At 48.3% G+C, this 20,211-nt stretch overlaps 1 protein-coding gene across 1 annotated transcript in view; it reads left to right on the top strand.

Annotated features, from left to right (window-relative positions):
• The window catches only part of LOC109884411 (fibulin-2), a gene marked incomplete at its 5' end in the record, with an annotated part of 60,501 nt that overhangs the window by 35,931 nt on the left and 4,359 nt on the right, over positions 1 to 20,211 (top strand). The window contains 4 exons of the mRNA XM_031823929.1: positions 5,484 to 5,621; positions 6,153 to 6,296; positions 15,519 to 15,647; positions 16,183 to 16,308. Coding sequence (XP_031679789.1) covers positions 5,484 to 5,621; positions 6,153 to 6,296; positions 15,519 to 15,647; positions 16,183 to 16,308 — 537 coding nt within the window. The remainder of the gene's footprint in view (positions 1 to 5,483; positions 5,622 to 6,152; positions 6,297 to 15,518; positions 15,648 to 16,182; positions 16,309 to 20,211) is intronic.

Raw genomic sequence — 20,211 nt, 5'->3', positions numbered from 1 at the left:
TAAGCATATCCCAGTTTAGGTCACCTTACAGAACAAACTCTGAAGCTAGATGGGGGGCGATTAATTCACAAATGGTGTCCAGGGCACAGCTGGGAGCTGAGGGGGGTCGGTAGCAGGCGGCAACAGTGAGAGACTTATTTCTGGAGAGAGTCATTTTTAAAATTAGTAGTTCAAACTGTTTGGGTATGGACCTGGAAAGTATGACATTACTTTGCAGGCTATCTCTGCAGTAGACTGCAACTCCGCCCCCTTTGGCAGTTCTATCTTGACGGGAAATGTTATAGTTGGGTATGGAAATCTCAGAATTTTTGGTGGCCGTCCTGAGCCAGGATTCAGACACAGCAAGGACATCAGGGTTAGCAGAGTGTGCTAAAGCAGTGAGTAAAACAAACTTAGGGAGGAGGCTTCTGATGTTGACATGCATGAAACCAAGGCTTTTTCGATCACAGAAGTCAACAAATGAGGGTGCCTGGGGACATGCAGGGCCTGGATTTACCTCCACATCACCCGCGGAACAGAGGAGGAGTAGGATGAGGGTGCGGCTAAAGGCTATCAAAACTGGTCGCCTAGAGCGTTGGGGACAAAGAATAAAAGGAGCAGATTTCTGGGCATGGTAGAATATATTCAGGGCATAATGCGCAGACAGGGGTATGGTGGGGTGCGGGTACAGCGGAGGTAAGCCCAGGCACTGGGTGATGATAAGAGAGGTTGTATCTCTGGACATTCTGGTTTTAATGGGTGAGGTCACCGCATGTGTGGGAGGTGGGACAAAGGAGGTATCAGAGGTATGAAGAGTGGAACTAGGGGCTCCATTGTAAACTAAAACAATGATAACTAACCTGAACAACAGCATACAAGGCATATTAACATTTGAGAGAGACATACAGCGAGGCATAAAGTAATCACAGGTGTTGATTGGTAGAGCTAGCTAAAACAACAGGTGAGACAACAACAGCTCATCAGCTAACACAACAACAGCAGGTAAAATGGTGATGACTAGGCAGAGAGAGTCGGATTAACTACACACAGAGCCTGAGTTCGCGGCTGGGGCCGACAGATAAAAAAATAAATAAACAGAATGGAGTACCGTGATTAATGGACAGTCCAGCAGGCATCAGCTATGTAGCCAAGTGATCATAATGTCCAGAGGGCAGCAGTAGATGGAACAGGGGAGCCGCCACTACGCTAGCACTCGGGCGATACGACGTTTAAAGTTAGTAGCGTCTGCTCCGACGGAGGTCGGATGAAGGCACAGCGGATGGAGTATTCGTCGGCAGACCATTCGTGGTGGTGCGGCGGGGGGCCGTGGTGACAGAGAATCCAAGCCAGATGGCGAAAGAGATATTGTAGAATTTAGTTTGCTAGCCGGGAGATGCGCCTGGCTCACGGCTAACTGGTGCTAGCTTCATGGAAGTGGCGTTAGCCACTATAGCCAATCGGTAGCAGCGGTGAACCGGTGCCAAGGTCCAGAGTTTACAGCAAGGATCCGGTGGAGTATTGGGCTCTAACCGTGTATGAGTGGGGTTCGGGTGAACAGCTGAGTAGGCCGGGAGGTGGGCCTCAGGGATAGCTTCGGTACTAGATGCCATGGTGAGTGCAAGCTAGCTGTGAGCTAGCTAGCTGCAAGCTAGCTGTGAAGATCAGAAGTTGTGGTCCAGGGATTACGGCAGGAATCCGGCGTTGTTGTGGAGAGACAGTCCGATACTGGTAGACTGGCGAGTATTATCCAGGCTAAGAACAGGGCTGGTATCTGTGCAGAAGGTTGGGTTGAGTTTGGGTGATTGTGGAGGCCAGGACATCTGATGCAGCACTTCACATCAATCTCCTTCTTGGTCAAATAGCCCTTGCGCAGGCTGGAGCTGTGTTGGGTCATTGTCCTGTTGAAAAACAAATGATAGTCCCAGTAAGCACAAACCAGGTGGGATGGCAGGGGGGCGGCAGGGTAGCCTAGTGGTTAGAGCGTTGGACTAGTAACCGAAAGGTTGCAAGTTCGAATCCCCGAGCTAACAAGGTACAAATCTGTCGTTCTGCCCCTGAACCGGCAGTTAACCCACTGTTCCTAGGCCGTCAATGAAAATAAGAATTTGTTCTTAACTGACTTGCCTGGTTAAATAAAGGTAAAATAAAATAAATAAATAAAAAATATTGCTGCAGAATACTGTGGTAGGCATGCTGGTTAAGCCTTGAATTCTAAATAAATCACAAACATTGTCACCAGCAAAACACCATCACACCTCCTCCTCCATGCTTCACGGTGGGAACCACACATGCGGAGATCAACCGTTCACCTGCGTCTCACAAAGACATTGCACTCATCAGACGAAAGGACAGATTTCCACCAATCTAATGTCCATTCATCATGTTCCTTGGCCCATGCAAGTCTCTTCTTCTTATTGGTGTCCTTTAGTAGTGGTTTCTTTGCAGCAATTCAACCACGAAGGCATGATTCACACAGTCTCCTCTGAACAGTTGATGTTGAGATGTCTGTTACTTAAACTTTGTGAAGCATTTATTTTGGCTGCAAATTTCTGAGGCTGGTAACTCTAATGAACTTATCCTCTGCAGCAGAGGTAACTCTGGGTCTTCCTTTCCTGCTGGGTTCCTCATGAGACCCAGTTTCATCTTAGAGCTTGATTGTTTTTGCGAATGCACTTAAAGAAACTGTCCAGGTTATTGACGTGTTCTGCATTGACTGACCTTCATGTCTTAAAGTAATGATGGACTGTTGTTTCTCTTTGCTTATTTGAGTGGTTCTTGCCATAATATGGACTCGGTCTTTTACCAAATAGGGCTATCTTCTGTATACCACCCCTACCTTGTCACAACACAACTGATTGGCTCAAACGCATTAAGGAGAAAATAAATTCCACAAATGAACTTTAAACAAGGCACACCTTTTAATTGAAATGCATTCCATGTGACTACCTCATGAAGGTGTCATCAAGGCAAAGGGTGGCTACTTTGAAGAATCTATTACATTTGCATTGATGTCAGAGTGATTAGAGGGACAATAGAGTGCTGAGTAACAGGCAGGTAACAAGTTTGGTAGGCTACTAATGACCATAAGCAGCATCAGAGCTTGGAGAAGACTAATTACTGTGACTAAATAGTCACTGACTGCCTTCATGACTTGTGACCGCTGGTGTTGCAGTAATACGGTCACCGTAACAGCCCGACTGCCTCCCTATTAGCTCCGATGATTGCCACAAAAAGCCCCCCCATTATGTTCTCAGGGATGCATCCCATCAGACCCAATGACACATCCCTGTACATGCTGCTAATGCTAATGAACACCCCACCTCGTCAAACATCATCATTCACTCACAAAGTCCAAAATGAATCACTTGTGAAGTGGAACTTATGTTAACCAAAGTTATGCAACATTTAATATAGTCTATAAAGTAAGGGAGCTTTTTCAAAAGATACAAATTAACTGCTCTGAATGGTTACATGATTTCTTAGCTGGGTACTGGAACTCAGTCCTTTAAGGGCAGTCAAATGTTATTTTCCAGTGTTATCTATATACTCTCAGTGGTCAGTTTATTAGGTATAGAATATATATAGTATATATATTGTGGAAGGAGGAAATAGTATGACGTTTTGAATTAAAATACATCAATCATTATTAGAATATGTTGGTATCCCGTGGTATAATAGTGACAACTCCCTTGAAGACAGTGTTTGGTGGATACATCGGCACGTTCGACTTCGTTTCGGGCCTAACACACCCGTGCCAATATATCGTCCAAACACAGTCTTCGAGGGCGTTATCAATTCATCAAACCATAACATGTCTTATTCCTGTTGAGGATAGCTTATATAATGTACCATTTGATGTGTAGCACTAGAGAATCCCAGACAAGTTCTGTTATTGTGTCATTTCTCTGTAAATGTCTGCTTAGTTCTGTATTGTGTACACTCAGTGGACAGTTTATTAGGTAGACCCATCTAGGACCGGACCCCCTTTGCCTCTGGACCAGGCAATGTTTTTCCACTCCTCAATTATCAAGTGTTGGTGGAGCTGCTTCTTCTAGCTGATAGGAGTGGAACCCGGTGTGGTTTTGGAGTGGAACCCGGTGTGGTTCAGGAGTGGAACCCGGTGTGGTTGAGGAGTGGAACCCGGTGTGGTTGAGGAGTGGAACCCGGTGTGATTGAAGAGTGGAACCCGGTGTGGTTGAGGAGTGGAACCCGGTGTGGTTGAGGAGTGGAACCCGGTGTGGTTGAGGAGTGGAACCCGGTGTGGTTGAGGGGTGGAACCTGGTGTGGTTGAGGAGTGGAACCCGGTGTGGTTGAGGAGTGGAACCCGGTGTGGTTGAGGAGTGGAACCCGGTGTGGTTGAGGAGTGGAACCCTGTGTGGTTTAGGAGTGGAACCCTGTGTGGTTGTCTGCTGCAATAACACATCCATGACAAGGACCGAAGAGTTGTGCATTCCAAGATGCCCTTCTGCACACCGCTGTTGTTCTGAGGCATTATTTACCTTTTTGTGGCCCGCCTGTTAGCTTGCATGATTCTTGCCAATCTTCTCTTTGACCTCTCTCATCAACGAGCTGTTTTCTCCCACAGGCCGCTGACTGGATGCTTTTTGTTGCTAATTTCTCTGTAAACCCGAGACGTAAAAATCCCAGGAGGCCGGACATTTCTGAGACACTGGAACCGGCAACCATGGAACAGTAACTGAATGCCTCGATGCCTGTCTGCCTGCTTTATATAGCAGGCCACGGCCACATGACTCACTGTCTATAGGAGTAGTGTACCTAATGAACTGACAACCGAGTGTATATTTCCACACTGAAGTTAAAATTATACTGTGAAATTTTGAAAATGATGATAATGACCTTTTAGTGTAAGAGCTGATTGAAAAGACCGCCAGAAATGTTTGCTTTTTTTGGTGGGATGGAGTTTTGGCCTGCCTAGTGACATCAGATGTTGAATTAGTAAATAGACCAATAAGAAAGAGTTCCAAACCTCTCTGCCAGAACAGCTAGTTTTCCCCTCCTAGCAAAATCATTGTTTGAGAAATTGCTCACAGGAAGGTACTTAATTGATATCCAGAAATGATTTGATCTTGAGATACAAATGGCTGCTGTGACATTTTAAGGCAGTCATGTCTCCTCAGAAGGGTTACATGCTGCTGAATTAACTGTCTAAGGGGCAAATCCTAACTAATTTTCACTTAGTCATGCATTGATGTCATTTGGAAACTTAATTTGAAATGGGGATTCAGCCCTAAATGATCTTGTCTCATCTCCTCTCCTCCAGATATATATATATTTTATTTATTTGACCTTTATTTAACCAGGCAGGCCGTTTCAATGACGGCCTGGGAACAGTGGGTTAACTGCCTGTTCAGGGGCAGAACGACAGATTTGTACCTTGTCAGCTCGGGGGTTTGCAACCTTCCGGTTACTAGTCCAATGCTCTAACCACTAGGCTACGCTGCCGCCCCAATATTGATGAGTGTATGGTGTCTTCTCTCCTCCAGATATTGATGAGTGTATGGTGCGCAGCCACAACTGTGGTCAAAGGTTTGAGTGTGAGAACACGGAGGGCTCCTTCCTGTGTAACCCTAAACAGAGATGTCTCACCGGCTTCACCCAGGACTCACATGGAAACTGCATTGGTAAGCCATCACATCTGATTCAGGGTCAGAAGCCTGCTATTCTCCTAATGGTTGAGATTATGTGTTGGTGCTTGGGGATTTGATCCTAGATGTGTGGTTAGGGGCAACAGAAATGTCTCACTGGATTCACTCAGGGTACGTGGAAACTGAATCGGTGAGAGAGACCTCTAATGACTCCAAGTGGACATACAATGAACTACATTGTGTCTGTTGGATTGAACCCACCCTCCCTCCCCACCCTCCCTCTCTCTCTCTCTCCCCACCCTCCCTCCCTCTCTCATCCCACCATCCCTCTCTCTTCCCACCCCCCCTCTTCTCACCCTCCCCCTCTCCCCACCCTTCCCCCTCTCTCCCCACCCTCCCCCTCTACCCCCACCCTGCCTCTCTCCCCAACCCCACTCCCGCTATCTCTCTGTGTCCCTCTCTCTCTCTCTTCCCCCTCTCTCCCCACCCTCCCTCTCTCTCCCCGCCCTCTCTCTCTCTCCCCACCCTCCCTCTCTCTCTCCCTCCTCTCTCTCCATCTCCCTCCAGATATTAATGAGTGCAGTAGTCTATCTGATCCGTGCAGTGCTGGTTTTCACTGTATCAACACTGTGGGCTCCTATACCTGTCAGAGGAAGGTTATCATGTGTAGTCAGGGATACCACTCCAGCCCTGATGGAACACGCTGCATCGGTAAGTTATGGTATGGTGAGTTGTGTGGTGTGTTGAGATGTGTTGTGGGGTGTGGTGATCTGTGATTGGTTACGTGGTGTCACCAACCGGTCGATCTAGTCGATCACCAAAACGTTCTATAAACAACAATAAAGCCTTGCATTCCTATTTTTGTTATTTGTTTCGTGCTGTTGGCGGTAGGTGCACTTGATTCAACAGCCCTGGTGCTGTTGGCGGTAGGTGCACTTGATTCAACAGCCCTGGTGTTGTTGGCGGTAGGTGCACTTGATTCAACAGCCCTGGTGCTGTTGGCGGTAGGTGCACTTGATTCAACAGCCCTGGTGCTGTTGGCGGTAGGTGCACTTGATTCAACAGCCCTGGTGCTGTTGGCGGTAGGTGCACTTGATTCAACAGCCCTGGTGCTGTTGGCGGTAGGTGCACTTGATTCAACAGCCCTGGTGCTATTGGCGGTAGGTGCACTTGATTCAACAGCCCTGGTGCTGTTGGCGGTAGGTGCACTTGATTCAACAGCCCTGGTGCTATTGGCGGTAGGTGCACTTGATTCAACAGCCCTGGTGCTGTTGGCGGTAGGTGCACTTGATTCAACAGCCCTGGTGCTGTTGGCGGTAGGTGCACTTGATTCAACAGCCCTGGTGCTATTGGCGGTAGGTGCACTTGATTCAACAGCCCTGGTGCTGTTGGCGGTAGGTGCACTTGATTCAACAGCCCTGGTGCTGTTGGCGGTAGGTGCACTTGATTCAACAGCCCTGGTGCTATTGGCGGTAGGTGCACTTGATTCAACAGCCCTGGTGCTGTTGGCGGTAGGTGCACTTGATTCAGCAGCCCTGGTGCTATTGGCAGTAGGTGCACTTGATTCGACAGCCCCGGCACCGGGAAGGAACAGTGTTCCCATTTTGAATCCTTTCATGTGTCTGAAGGTAGAATTCTGCCTACCCGGCAGGCCCAGAGAGCCAATCAGGTTCACCTACAGGCCTACAGCTGGCCAATTAGATATTTCAGATCACGGTGTCTGTACAGTTTCCTTGACCCATATATTGTAAAAAGAAGCATCGAACGCGAGGCAAAGTTGATACTGTGAGATTTCAAAACTTTTAAAGCCATGACGAGATATTCAAAAAAATAAAATAAAAAATAAAAACAGCAGCTCTTTGCTGTAAGTTTATGTTAAAGTAGTCTGTCTGGACACCAGTCTGTCTGGACCGCAGTCTGTCTGGACACCAGTCTGTCTGGACCGCAGTCTGTCTGGACACCTGTCTGTCTGGACACCAGTCTGTCTGGACCGCAGTCTGTCTGGACACCAGTCTGTCTGGACACCAGTCTGTCTGGACACCAGTCTGTCTGGACACCAGTCTGTCTGGACCGCAGTCTGTCTGGACACCAGTCTGTCTGGACACCAGTCTGTCTGGACACCAGTCTGTCTGGACACCAGTCTGTCTGGACCGCAGTCTGTCTGGACCGCAGTCTGTCTGGACCGCAGTCTGTCTGGACACCAGTCTGTCTGGACCGCAGTCTGTCTGGACACCAGTCTGTCTGGACCGCAGTCTGTCTGGACACCAGTCTGTCTGGACCGCAGTCTGTCTGGACACCAGTCTGTCTGGACACCAGTCTGTCTGGACACCAGTCTGTCTGGACACCAGTCTGTCTGGACCGCAGTCTGTCTGGACACCAGTCTGTCTGGACCGCAGTCTGTCTGGACACCAGTCTGTCTGGACCGCAGTCTGTCTGGACACCAGTCTGTCTGGACACCAGTCTGTCTGGACACCAGTCTGTCTGGACACCAGTCTGTCTGGACCGCAGTCTGTCTGGACACCAGTCTGTCTGGACACCAGTCTGTCTGGACACCAGTCTGTCTGGACCGCAGTCTGTCTGGACCGCAGTCTGTCTGGACACCAGTCTGTCTGGACACCAGTCTGTCTGGACCGCAGTCTGTCTGGACACCAGTCTGTCTGGACCGCAGTCTGTCTGGACACCAGTCTGTCTGGACCGCAGTCTGTCTGGACACCAGTCTGTCTGGACACCAGTCTGTCTGGACACCAGTCTGTCTGGACCGCAGGCTGTCTGGACACCAGTCTGTCTGGACACCAGTCTGTCTGGACACCTGTCTGTCTGGACACCGGTCTGTCTGGACACCGGTCTGTCTGGACCGCAGTCTGTCTGGACCACAGTCTGTCTGGACACCAGTCTGTCTGGACACCAGTCTGTCTGGACACCGGTCTGTCTGGACCGCAGTCTGTCTGGACCGCAGTCTGTCTGGACACCAGTCTGTCTGGACACCAGTCTGTCTGGACCGCAGTCTGTCTGGACACCAGTCTGTCTGGACCGCAGTCTGTCTGGACACCAGTCTGTCTGGACACCAGTCTGTCTGGACACCAGTCTGTCTGGACCGCAGTCTGTCTGGACCGCAGTCTGTCTGGACACCAGTCTGTCTGGACACCAGTCTGTCTGGACCGCAGTCTGTCTGGACCGCAGTCTGTCTGGACCGCAGTCTGTCTGGACACCAGTCTGTCTGGACCGCAGTCTGTCTGGACCGCAGTCTGTCTGGACACCAGTCTGTCTGGACCGCAGTCTGTCTGGACACCAGTCTGTCTGGACACCAGTCTGTCTGGATCGCAGTCTGTCTGGACACCAGTCTGTCTGGACACCAGTCTGTCTGGACACCGGTCTGTCTGGACACCAGTCTGTCTGGACCGCAGTCTGTCTGGACACCAGTCTGTCTGGACACCAGTCTGTCTGGACCGCAGTCTGTCTGGACACCAGTCTGTCTGGACACCAGTCTGTCTGGACACCAGTCTGTCTGGACCGCAGTCTGTCTGGACCGCAGTCTGTCTGGACACCAGTCTGTCTGGACCGCAGTCTGTCTGGACACCAGTCTGTCTGGACACCAGTCTGTCTGGACACCAGTCTGTCTGGACCGCAGTCTGTCTGGACACCAGTCTGTCTGGACACCAGTCTGTCTGGACCGCAGTCTGTCTGGACACCAGTCTGTCTGGACACCAGTCTGTCTGGACACCAGTCTGTCTGGACCGCAGTCTGTCTGGACACCAGTCTGTCTGGACACCAGTCTGTCTGGACCGCAGTCTGTCTGGACACCAGTTTGTCTGGACCGCAGTCTGTCTGGACCGCAGTCTGTCTGGACACCCAGTCTGTCTGGACACCAGTCTGTCTGGACACCGGTCTGTCTGGACCGCAGTCTGTCTGGACCGCAGTCTGTCTGGACACCAGTCTGTCTGGACCGCAGTCTGTCTGGACACCAGTCTGTCTGGACCGCAGTCTGTCTGGACCGCAGTCTGTCTGGACACCAGTCTGTCTGGACCGCAGTCTGTCTGGACCGCAGTCTGTCTGGACACCAGTCTGTCTGGACCGCAGTCTGTCTGGACCGCAGTCTGTCTGGACCGCAGTCTGTCTAGACACCAGTCTGTCTGGACCGCAGTCTGTCTGGACCGCAGTCTGTCTGGACCGCAGTCTGTCTGGACCTCAGTCTGTCTGGACACCAGTCTGTCTGGACCGCAGTCTGTCTGGACCGCAGTCTGTCTGGACACCAGTCTGTCTGGACTGCAGTCTGTCTGGACCGCAGTCTGTCTGGACACCAGTCTGTCTGGACACCAGTCTGTCTGGACCGCAGTCTGTCTGGACCGCAGTCTGTCTGGACACCAGTCTGTCTGGACACCAGTCTGTCTGGACCGCAGTCTGTCTGGACACCAGTCTGTCTGGACCGCAGTCTGTCTGGACCGCAGTCTGTCTGGACACCAGTCTGTCTGGACACCAGTCTGTCTGGACACCAGTCTGTCTGGACCGCAGTCTGTCTGGACCGCAGTCTGTCTGGACACCAGTCTGTCTGGACCGCAGTCTGTCTGGACCGCAGTCTGTCTGGACACCAGTCTGTCTGGACCGCAGTCTGTCTGGACACCAGTCTGTCTGGACACCAGTCTGTCTGGACCGCAGTCTGTCTGGACACCAGTCTGTCTGGACACTAGTCTGTCTGGACACCAGTCTGTCTGGACCGCAGTCTGTCTGGACCGCAGTCTGTCTGGACACCAGTCTGTCTGGACCGCAGTCTGTCTGGACCGCAGTCTGTCTGGACACCAGTCTGTCTGGACCGCAGTCTGTCTGGACACCAGTCTGTCTGGACACCAGTCTGTCTGGACACCAGTCTGTCTGGACACCAGTCTGTCTGGACCGCAGTCTGTCTGGACACCAGTCTGTCTGGACCGCAGTCTGTCTGGACCGCAGTCTGTCTGTACACCAGTCTGTCTGTACACCAGTCTGTCTGGACACCGGTCTGTCTGGACCGCAGTCTGTCTGGACCGCAGTCTTTCTGGACACCGGTCTGTCTGGACACCGGTCTATCTGGACACCAGTCTGTCTGGACACCAGTCTGTCTGGACACCACTCTGTCTGGACACCAGTCTGTCTGGACACCGGTCTGTCTGGACACCGGTCTGTCTGGACACCGGTCTATCTGGACACCATTCTGTCTGGACACCGGTCTGTCTGGACACCGGTCTGTCTGGACACCGGTCTGTCTGGACACCGGTCTATCTGGACACCAGTCTGTTTGGACACCAGTCTGTCTGGACACCAGTCTGTCTGGACACCAGTCTGTCTGGACACCAGTCTGTCTGGACACCAGTCTGTCTGGACACCAGTCTGTCTGGACACTAGTCTGTCTGGACACCAGTCTATCAGGAGAGCTGAGATGCGTGGACAAGGTATTTCATTTAAGAAAACACCAGTATAAACACAATATTATGGTGCTGGAAAAATACCGATACCACAAAATAAACAGCGTAAACAGTACCCGGTAACACTAATACCAGACATCAGATACAGTAAAACAAACATGGGGGACACCAGAGGGTTAAATAATGAACATGTAATGGGGGAATTGAAACTAGGTGTGTAAAGAAACAACGACAAAACAAATGGAAAATGAAAAGTGGATCGGTGATGGCTAGAAGGCCGGTGACGTCGACCGCCGAACGTCGCTCGCACAAGGACCGACTCCGGTGGAAGTCGTGACAGTGTGTGTGTGTGTGTGTGCCAATGTTTGTTGCTTAACAGTCCCTGCTTAACAGTCCCTGCTTAACAGTCCCTGCTTAACAGTCCCTGCTTAACAGTCCCTGCTGTTCCATAAGGTATTCTTTTATCAGTTTTATAAATCAAATTTTACTGCTTGCATGAGTTACTTGACGTGGAATAGAGTTCCATGTAGTCATGGCTCTATGTAGTACTGTGGAATAGAGTTCCATGTAGTCATGTCTCTATGTAGTACTGTGGAATAGAGTTCCATGTAGTCATGGCTCTATGAAGTACTGTGGAATAGAGTTCCATGTAGTCATGGCTCTATGTAGTACTGTGGAATAGAGTTCTATGTAGTCATGGCTCTATGAAGTACTGTGGAATAGAGTTCCATGTCGTCATGGCTCTATGAAGTACTGTGGAATAGAGTTCCATGTAGTCATGGCTCTATGTAGTACTGTGGAATAGAGTTCCATGTAGTCATGGCTCTATGAAGTACTGTGGAATAGAGTTCCATGTCGTCATGGCTCTATGTAGTACTGTGGAATAGAGTTCCATGTAGTCATGGCTCTATGTAGTACTGTGGAATAGAGTTCCATGTCGTCATGGCTCTATGAAGTACTGTGGAATAGAGTTCCATGTCGTCATGGCTCTATGTAGTACTGTGGAATAGAGTTCCATGTAGTCATGGCTCTACGTAGTACTGTGGAATAGAGTTCCATGTAGTCATGGCTCTATGTAGTACTGTGGAATAGAGTTCCATGTCGTCATGGCTCTACGTAGTACTGTGGAATAGAGTTCCATGTCGTCATGGCTCTACGTAGTACTGTGGAATAGAGTTCCATGTAGTCATGGCTCTATGTAGTACTGTGGAATAGAGTTCCATGTCGTCATGGCTCTACGTAGTACTGTGGAATAGAGTTCCATGTAGTCATGGCTCTATGTAGTACTGTGGAATAGAGTTCCATGTCGTCATGGCTCTACGTAGTACTGTGGAATAGAGTTCCATGTAGTCATGGCTCTATGTAGTACTGTGGAATAGAGTTCCATGTAGTCATGGCTCTACGTAGTACTGTGGAATAGAGTTCCATGTAGTCATGGCTCTATGTAGTACTGTGGAATAGAGTTCCATGTAGTCATGGCTCTATGTAGTACTGTGGAATAGAGTTCCATGTCGTCATGTCTCTATGTAGTACTGTGGAATAGAGTTCCATGTCGTCATGGCTCTATGAAGTACTGTGGAATAGAGTTCCATGTCGTCATGGCTCTATGTAGTACTGTGGAATAGAGTTCCATGTCGTCATGGCTCTATGTAGTACTGTGGAATAGAGTTCCATGTAGTCATGGCTCTATGTAGTACTGTGGAATAGAGTTCCATGTCGTCATGGCTCTATGTAGTACTGTGGAATAGAGTTCCATGTCGTCATGTCTCTATGAAGTACTGTGGAATAGAGTTCCATGTCGTCATGGCTCTATGTAGTACTGTGGAATAGAGTTCCATGTCGTCATGGCTCTATGAAGTACTGTGGAATAGAGTTCCATGTAGTCATGGCTCTATGTAGTACTGTGGAATAGAGTTCCATGTAGTCATGGCTCTATGAAGTACTGTGGAATAGAGTTCCATGTCGTCATGGCTCTATGAAGTACTGTGGAATAGAGTTCCATGTCGTCATGGCTCTATGTAGTACTGTGGAATAGAGTTCCATGTCGTCATGGCTCTATGTAGTACTGTGGAATAGAGTTCCATGTCGTCATGGCTCTATGAAGTACTGTGGAATAGAGTTCCATGTCGTCATGGCTCTATGAAGTACTGTGGAATCGAGTTCCATGTCGTCATGGCTCTACGTAGTACTGTGGAATAGAGTTCCATGTAGTCATGGCTCTATGTAGTACTGTGGAATAGAGTTCCATGTCGTCATGGCTCTATGAAGTACTGTGGAATAGAGTTCCATGTAGTCATGGCTCTATGAAGTACTGTGGAATAGAGTTCCATGTAGTCATGGCTCTATGTAGTACTGTGGAATAGAGTTCCATGTAGTCATGGCTCTACGTAGTACTGTGGAATAGAGTTCCATGTAGTCATGGCTCTATGAAGTACTGTGGAATAGAGTTCCATGTAGTCATGGCTCTATGTAGTACTGTGGAATAGAGTTTCCATGTAGTCATGGCTCTACGTAGTACTGTGGAATAGAGTTCCATGTAGTCATGGCTCTACGTAGTACTGTGGAATAGAGTTCCATGTAGTCATGGCTCTATGTAGTACTGTGGAATAGAGTTCCATGTCGTCATGGCTCTATGAAGTACTGTGCGCCTCCCATAGTCTGTTCTGGACTTGGGACAGTGAAGAGACCTCTGGTGGCATGTCTTGCGGGGTGTGCATGGGTATCCGAGCTGTTTGCCAGTAGTTTCGACCGATTATGATTTTTCAACACCGATACTGATACTGATTATTGGAGGACCAAAAAAGCCGATACCGATTAATCGGCCGATTTGTATTTATTTATTTGTAATAATGACAATTACAACAATACTGACTGAACACCTATTTTAACTTAATATAAAACATTAATAATTTAATTTAGCCTCAAGTAAATAATGAAACATGTTCAATTTGGTTTAAATAATGCAAAAACAAAGTGTTGGAGAAGAAAGTAAAAGTGCAATATGTGCTATGTAAGAAAGCTAACGTTTCAGTTCCTTGCTCAGAACATGAGAACATATGAAAGCCGGTGGTTCTTTTTAACATGATTCTTCAATATTCCCAGGTAAGAAGTTTTAGGTAGTAGGAATTATAGGACTATTTCCCTCTATACCATTTGTATTTCATTAACCTTTGTCTATTGGATGTTCTTATAGGCACTTTAGTATTGCCAGTGTAACAGTATATCCTCCGTCCCTCTCCTCTCTCCTCCCTGGGCTCGAACCAGCAACACAACGACAACAGCCACCATCGAAGCAGCGTTACCCATGCAGAGCAAGGGGAACAACTACTAGAAGGCTCAGAGCGAGTGACGTTTGAAAAGCTATTAGCGCGCGCTAACTAGCTAGCCATTTCACTTCGGTTACACCAGCCTCATTTCGGGAGTTGATAGGCTTGAAGTCATAAACAGTGCAATGCTTGACGCACAACGAAGAGCTGCTGGCAAAAACGCACGAAAGTAGCCAATATGCAGGGATAATGTACTGAGTCTACAGCCTACTGAGCATAGCCAATATGCAGGGATAATGTATTGGGTCTATAGCCTACTGAGCATAGCCAATATGCAGGGATAGTGTACTGGGTCTATAGCCTACTGAGCATAGCCAATATGCAGGGATAATGTATTGGGACTATAGCCTACTGAGCATAGCCAATATGCAGGGATAGTGTACTGGGTCTATAGCCTACTGAGTATAGCCAATATGCAGGGATAATGTATTGGGCCTATAGCCTACTGAGTATAGCCAATATGCAGGGATAATGTATTGGGCCTATAGCCTACTACTGTACAAACCTCATTGCTACAGAACTGTTTTTAATTGGTTAATGTTGCATAGGCTTACATTGTTTAAGTCATGTTAATAAAATATCAGAGTGGTAGATCTCGGCATGCATTTTGACTCAGAAAAGGGTTGGTGACCACTGCCATAAACAGACCTGGCTCTCAAGAGAAGACAGGCTGTGTCCACTGCCCACAGAATGAGGTGGAAACTGAGCTGCGCTTCCTAACCTCCCGCCAAATGTATGACCATATTAGACACACATATTTCCCTCAGATTACACAGACCCACAAAGAATTTGAAAAAACAAATCCAATTTGGATAAACTCCCATATCTATTATGTGAAATACCAGTGTGCAATCACAGCAGCATGATGTGTGACCTGTTGCCAGGGCAACCAGAACAAACACCATTATAAATGCAACCTATATTCCTCTGTTTATTTATCTTCTCTTTCGTACTGCAACTAGTTGCACATTGTTACAGCACTGTACAAAGACAACAATACAGTATATCATTTGAAATGCCTCTCTTGTGAGAGAAATATTCTGTTTTCATTTGTTATTGTTGATTTCATTTTTGTTTATTGCTTATTTGACCTGCTTTGTAAACATATGTATGACATTCCAATAAAGCCCTTCGAATTGAGAGACAAAGACAAATACAGAGAGAAAGAGAGAGCAGTGTCAGTTCCTGAAGTGTCGACTCTCTTCCCTGTGTAGATGTGGATGAATGTCAGACAGGTAACCATGGGTGTGGTGAGGGCCAGATCTGTCATAACCTCCCTGGTAGCTACCGCTGTGAATGTCAAACAGGCTACCTGTACGATGCACTACGCCAGATCTGCAGCGGTAGGTAACACACATACACACACACATACCTCTATACCTCTCCCTCTATACCCCTCCCCTCCTCTCTCTCGTCCTCTACTCTCCCCTCCTCTCTCTCGTCCTCTACGCTCCCCTCCTCCTCTCCTCTCTCTCATCCTCTACTCTCCTCTCCTCTCTCTCATCCTCTACTCTCCTCTCTCTCGTCCTCTACTCTCCTCTCCTCTCTCTCATCCTCTACTCTCCTCTCCTCTCTCTCATCCTCTACTCTCCTCTCTCTCGTCCTCTCCTCTCCTCTCCCCTCCTCTCTCTAGTCTCTCCTCCTCTCCTCTCTTCTCCCCCTCTACTCTCCTCTCCCCTCCTCACAAACCTTCCTCTCTCCCCTCCTCTCCTCTCCTCTCCTCTCCTCTCCTCTCCTCTCCTCTCCTCTCCTCTCCTCTCCTCTCCTCTCCTCTCCTCTCCTCTCCTCTCCTCTCCTCTCCTCTCCTCTCCTCTCCTCTCCTCTCCTCTCCTCTCCTCTCCTCTCCTCTCCTCTCCTCTCCTCTCCTCTCCTCTCTAGATGTGAATGAGTGTTGGAGCTACCCCGGCAGGCTATGTGCTCAGACGTGTGAGAACAGTCCAGGATCCTACCAGTGTTCCTGTACAGCAGGCTTCTCTCTGGCCTTCGACGGGAAGAACTGTGAAGGTAAGACAACTGTGACAGAACTAATACTGTGGAAGGACTTCAGAACTACTGTGAAGGTACTTCAGAAATACATGTAATACTGTGGAGGTACGTCAGAACTGCATGTAGTACTGTGAAGATACTTCAGAACTGCATGTTGTACTGTGAAGGTACTTCAGAACTGCATGTTGTACTGTGAAGGTACTTCAGAACTGCATGTTGTACTGTGAAGGTACTTCAGAACTGCATGTTGTACTTCAGAACTGCATGTTGTACTGTGAAGGTACTTCAGAACCTCATATAGTACTGTGAAGTGTCTTGTCTTTACTATCATTAAATTGAAGACTTAGTTTTCTCAAAGATTCTCTGTAATTAGTATTACGCGATTAGACTGATTAATCATGTAACCGTAATTAACTAGGAAGTCAGGGCACAAAGGAAAATATTCAGATTACAAAGTTATAATTTCCCAATATAACCTTTCAGATATTTTCATATCTGATCAATAGTCTTCTGATTAATTAATTATTTATTTTACCTCACATTAGTCTCATTCCAAACAGATATAGCCCTTGGTTCACCCCAGACTTGACTGCCCTTGACCAGGACAAAACTATCCTGTGGCGTTCTGCATTAGCATCGAATAGCCCCCGCGATATGCAACTTTTCAGGGAAGTCAGGAACCAATATACTCTGTCAGTTAGGAAAGCTAAGGCTAGCTTTTTCAAACAGAAATGTGCTTCCTGTAGCACTAATTCTAAAAAGTTTTGGGACACTGTAAAGTCCATGGAGAATAAGAGCACCTACTCCCAGCTGCCCACTGCACTGAGGAAAGGAAACATAAATCTACGAAAATCGATAATTTCAATAAGCATTTTTCCACAGCTGGCCATGCTTTCCACCTGGCTACCCCTAACCTGGCCAACATCTCAGAATCCCCTGCAGCAACTTGCCCCCCCCCCCCGCTTCTCCTTCACCCAAATCCAGACAGCTGATGTTCTGAAAAAACGGCAAAATCTGGATCCCTAGATATCAGCTGGGCTAGACAATCTGGACCCTCTCTTTCTAAAATTATCCGCCAAAATTTGAGACCCCTATTACTAGCCTATTCAACCTCTCTTTCGTGTCGTCTGAGATCCCTAAAGATTGGAAAGCTGCCGAGGTCATCCCCCTCTTCAAAGGCGGTGACACTCTAGACCCAAACTGTTACAGACCATCCTGCCCTGCCCTGCCCTGCCCTGCCATGCCTCTAGACCCAAACTCGTGCTTCTCCACCTGCATTGCTTGCTGTTTGGGGTTTTAGGCTGGGTTTCTGTACAGCACTTTGAGATATCAGCTGATGTACGAAGGGCTATATAAATAAATTTGATTTGATTTATAGACCTATATCCATCCTGCCCTGCCCTGCCCTGCCTCTAGACCCAAACTGTTATAGACCTATATCCTGCCCTGCCCTGCCCTGCCCTGCCCTGCCCTGCCCTGCCCTGCCCTGCCCTGCCCTGCCCTGCCCTGCCCTGCCCTGCCCTGCCCTGCCTCTAGACCCAAACTGTTACAGACCTATTTCCATCCTGCCCTGCCTTTCTAAAATATTAGAATGCCAAGTTAATAAACAGATCACTGACCGTTTCGAATTCCACCGTACCTTCTCCAATATGCAATCTGGTTTCCGAGCTGGTCACGGGTGCACCTCAGCCACGCTCAAGGTACTAAACGATATCATAACCGCCATCGATAAAAGTTAGTACTGAGCAGCCATCTTCATCGACCTGGCCAAGGCTTTCGACTTTGTCAATCACCGCATTCTTATCGGCAGACTCAACAGCCTTGGCTTCTCAAATGACTGCCTCGCCTGGTTCACCAACCACTTCTTAGATAGAGTTCAGTGTGTCAAATCGGAGGGCCTGTTGTCCAGACCTCTGGCAGTCTCTATGGGGGTGCCACAGGGTTCAATTCTCGGGCCGACTCCTTTCTCTGTATATATCAATGATGTCGCTCTTGCTGCTGGTGAGTCTCTGATCCACCTCTACGCAGACGACACCATTCTGTATACATCTGGCCCTTCTTTGGACACTGTGCTAACAAACCTCCAAACGAGCTTCAACGCCATACAACACTCCTTCCGTGGCTCCTCTCCTTGTTCGGCAGCCGACGTCACCGACTTTCTAGCCATCGCCGCTCCATTTTTCATGTATCCATTTGTTTTGTCTTGTTCTCTGCACACCTGGTTTTCATTCCCCAATCAATATACATGTATTTGTTCCCCCTCATGTCTTTGTGCAAGATTGTTTGTGTGATACGTATTTTTGTATGCACTAGGCTTGAGTGCGTTTTCTCTCGTGTTTCACGAAGCCTGTTTGTATACATTTGATGGTTGTGACTATCCTACCGATCCTTGACTTCGGCGATGTAATTTACAAAATAGCCCCCAACACTCTACTCAGCAAACTAGACGTAGTCTTTCACAGTGCCACCTGTTTAATCCAGAACAAATGACAGAAAATGTACAGTATATAGAGCCAGTGTTGCATGGAACTCCCTTCATCTCATATTGCTCAAATAAACAGCAAACCCGGTTTAAAAAAACAGATAAAGCAACACCTTGCGGCACAACGCCTCTCCCCTATTTGAACTAGATAGTTTGTGTGTATGCATTGATATATAGGCAACAGCTAATGGGGATCCTAATAAAATACCAAAAATACCAACTGTCACCAAGGACAAGTCACCAAATCACCCAGCCAAACAAATCACCAAGCTACCCAAATCACCAAGCCACCCAGCCAACCAAATCACCAAGCCACCCAGCCAACCAAATCACCAAGCCACCCAGCCAACCAAATCACCAAGCCACCCAGGGCTAGCTAAGGCATATTGAGCAGAGTGGGAGGCTCTACAGTGTACGATGCACAGTGAAATAAGGCAAACATTTCTAACCAAAACAGCAATAGACGAGGCATATTGACATTAGGGAGAGGCATGTGTAGCCGAGTGATCATAGGGTCCAGTGAGTAGCTAGGCGAGCTGGAGGCACAGCGATTCAGACAGCTAGCAGGCCGGGGCTAGCAGGCCGGGGCTAGCAGGCCGGGGCTAGCAGGCCGGGGCTAGCAGGCCGGGGCTAGCAGGCCGGGGCTAGCAGGCCGGGGCTAGCAGATTGGCCTCAGGGGGACGTCTGTTGAAACCCCCTCTGGTGGTTTCATTGGCAGACCAGTCATGATGGATCGGCGGGGCTCTGTGTCGGAAGCAAAACCAGCCCCATAAGCATTCCCGTCTCTTCTATAGATATTATACCCTTGTATTGCTACTGCTGTATCATCAAATTAATTATCTATGTTAGTCTCAGAAATGGCTAATATATGAATGTTATCTGATGTTAGCAAGTTATTGATTTGATTAACCTTATTTCTAAGGCTACACATATTAATATGGGCTATTTTCAGCCCTTTCCTGTGTAGCTTATCAGGGATAGACATCATATTGAAAAGAGCAGACAAAGCAAGAGAAAAAATATATACGTTCAGCAGTCCATTAATCAATTGGTGTGTGTGTGTGTGCTGCAGGGTTGAGGCTACGAACCCACAGGCTTGGCTCTCTCATCCCTTCCAGGCTTCTGGGAGGGAGGGTGGACAATGAGTCTGTCTTAGCAGATGTACGCAATGTCCCCACGTGCTATGGCAGCTTTCATGGCTGGGATCAGTTCTTTCCTCTTCTGGCACACAGCTTCAGGATAGTCCTCGTTGAGGAAGCTATATGTTCCTCTCAAGTTCTTGGCTTGTTCCAGAACAGCTACCTTGTCTTTGAACCCCAGAAACTTGACAACTATCGGCCTGGGCCTATCACCAGGGCCGGTGGTGGGTTTTCCAATCCAAGTTGGCTGAGTGACTTGTCCTTGGTGACTTGGTTGGCTGAGTGACTTGTCCTTGGTTG

This window comes from Oncorhynchus kisutch, linkage group LG5, assembly GCF_002021735.2.
Source record: "Oncorhynchus kisutch isolate 150728-3 linkage group LG5, Okis_V2, whole genome shotgun sequence".
Lineage (NCBI taxonomy): Eukaryota > Metazoa > Chordata > Actinopteri > Salmoniformes > Salmonidae > Oncorhynchus > Oncorhynchus kisutch.
The sequence above is the reverse complement of the archived record's forward strand: the minus strand, read 5'-3'. Positions and strand labels throughout refer to the sequence as shown.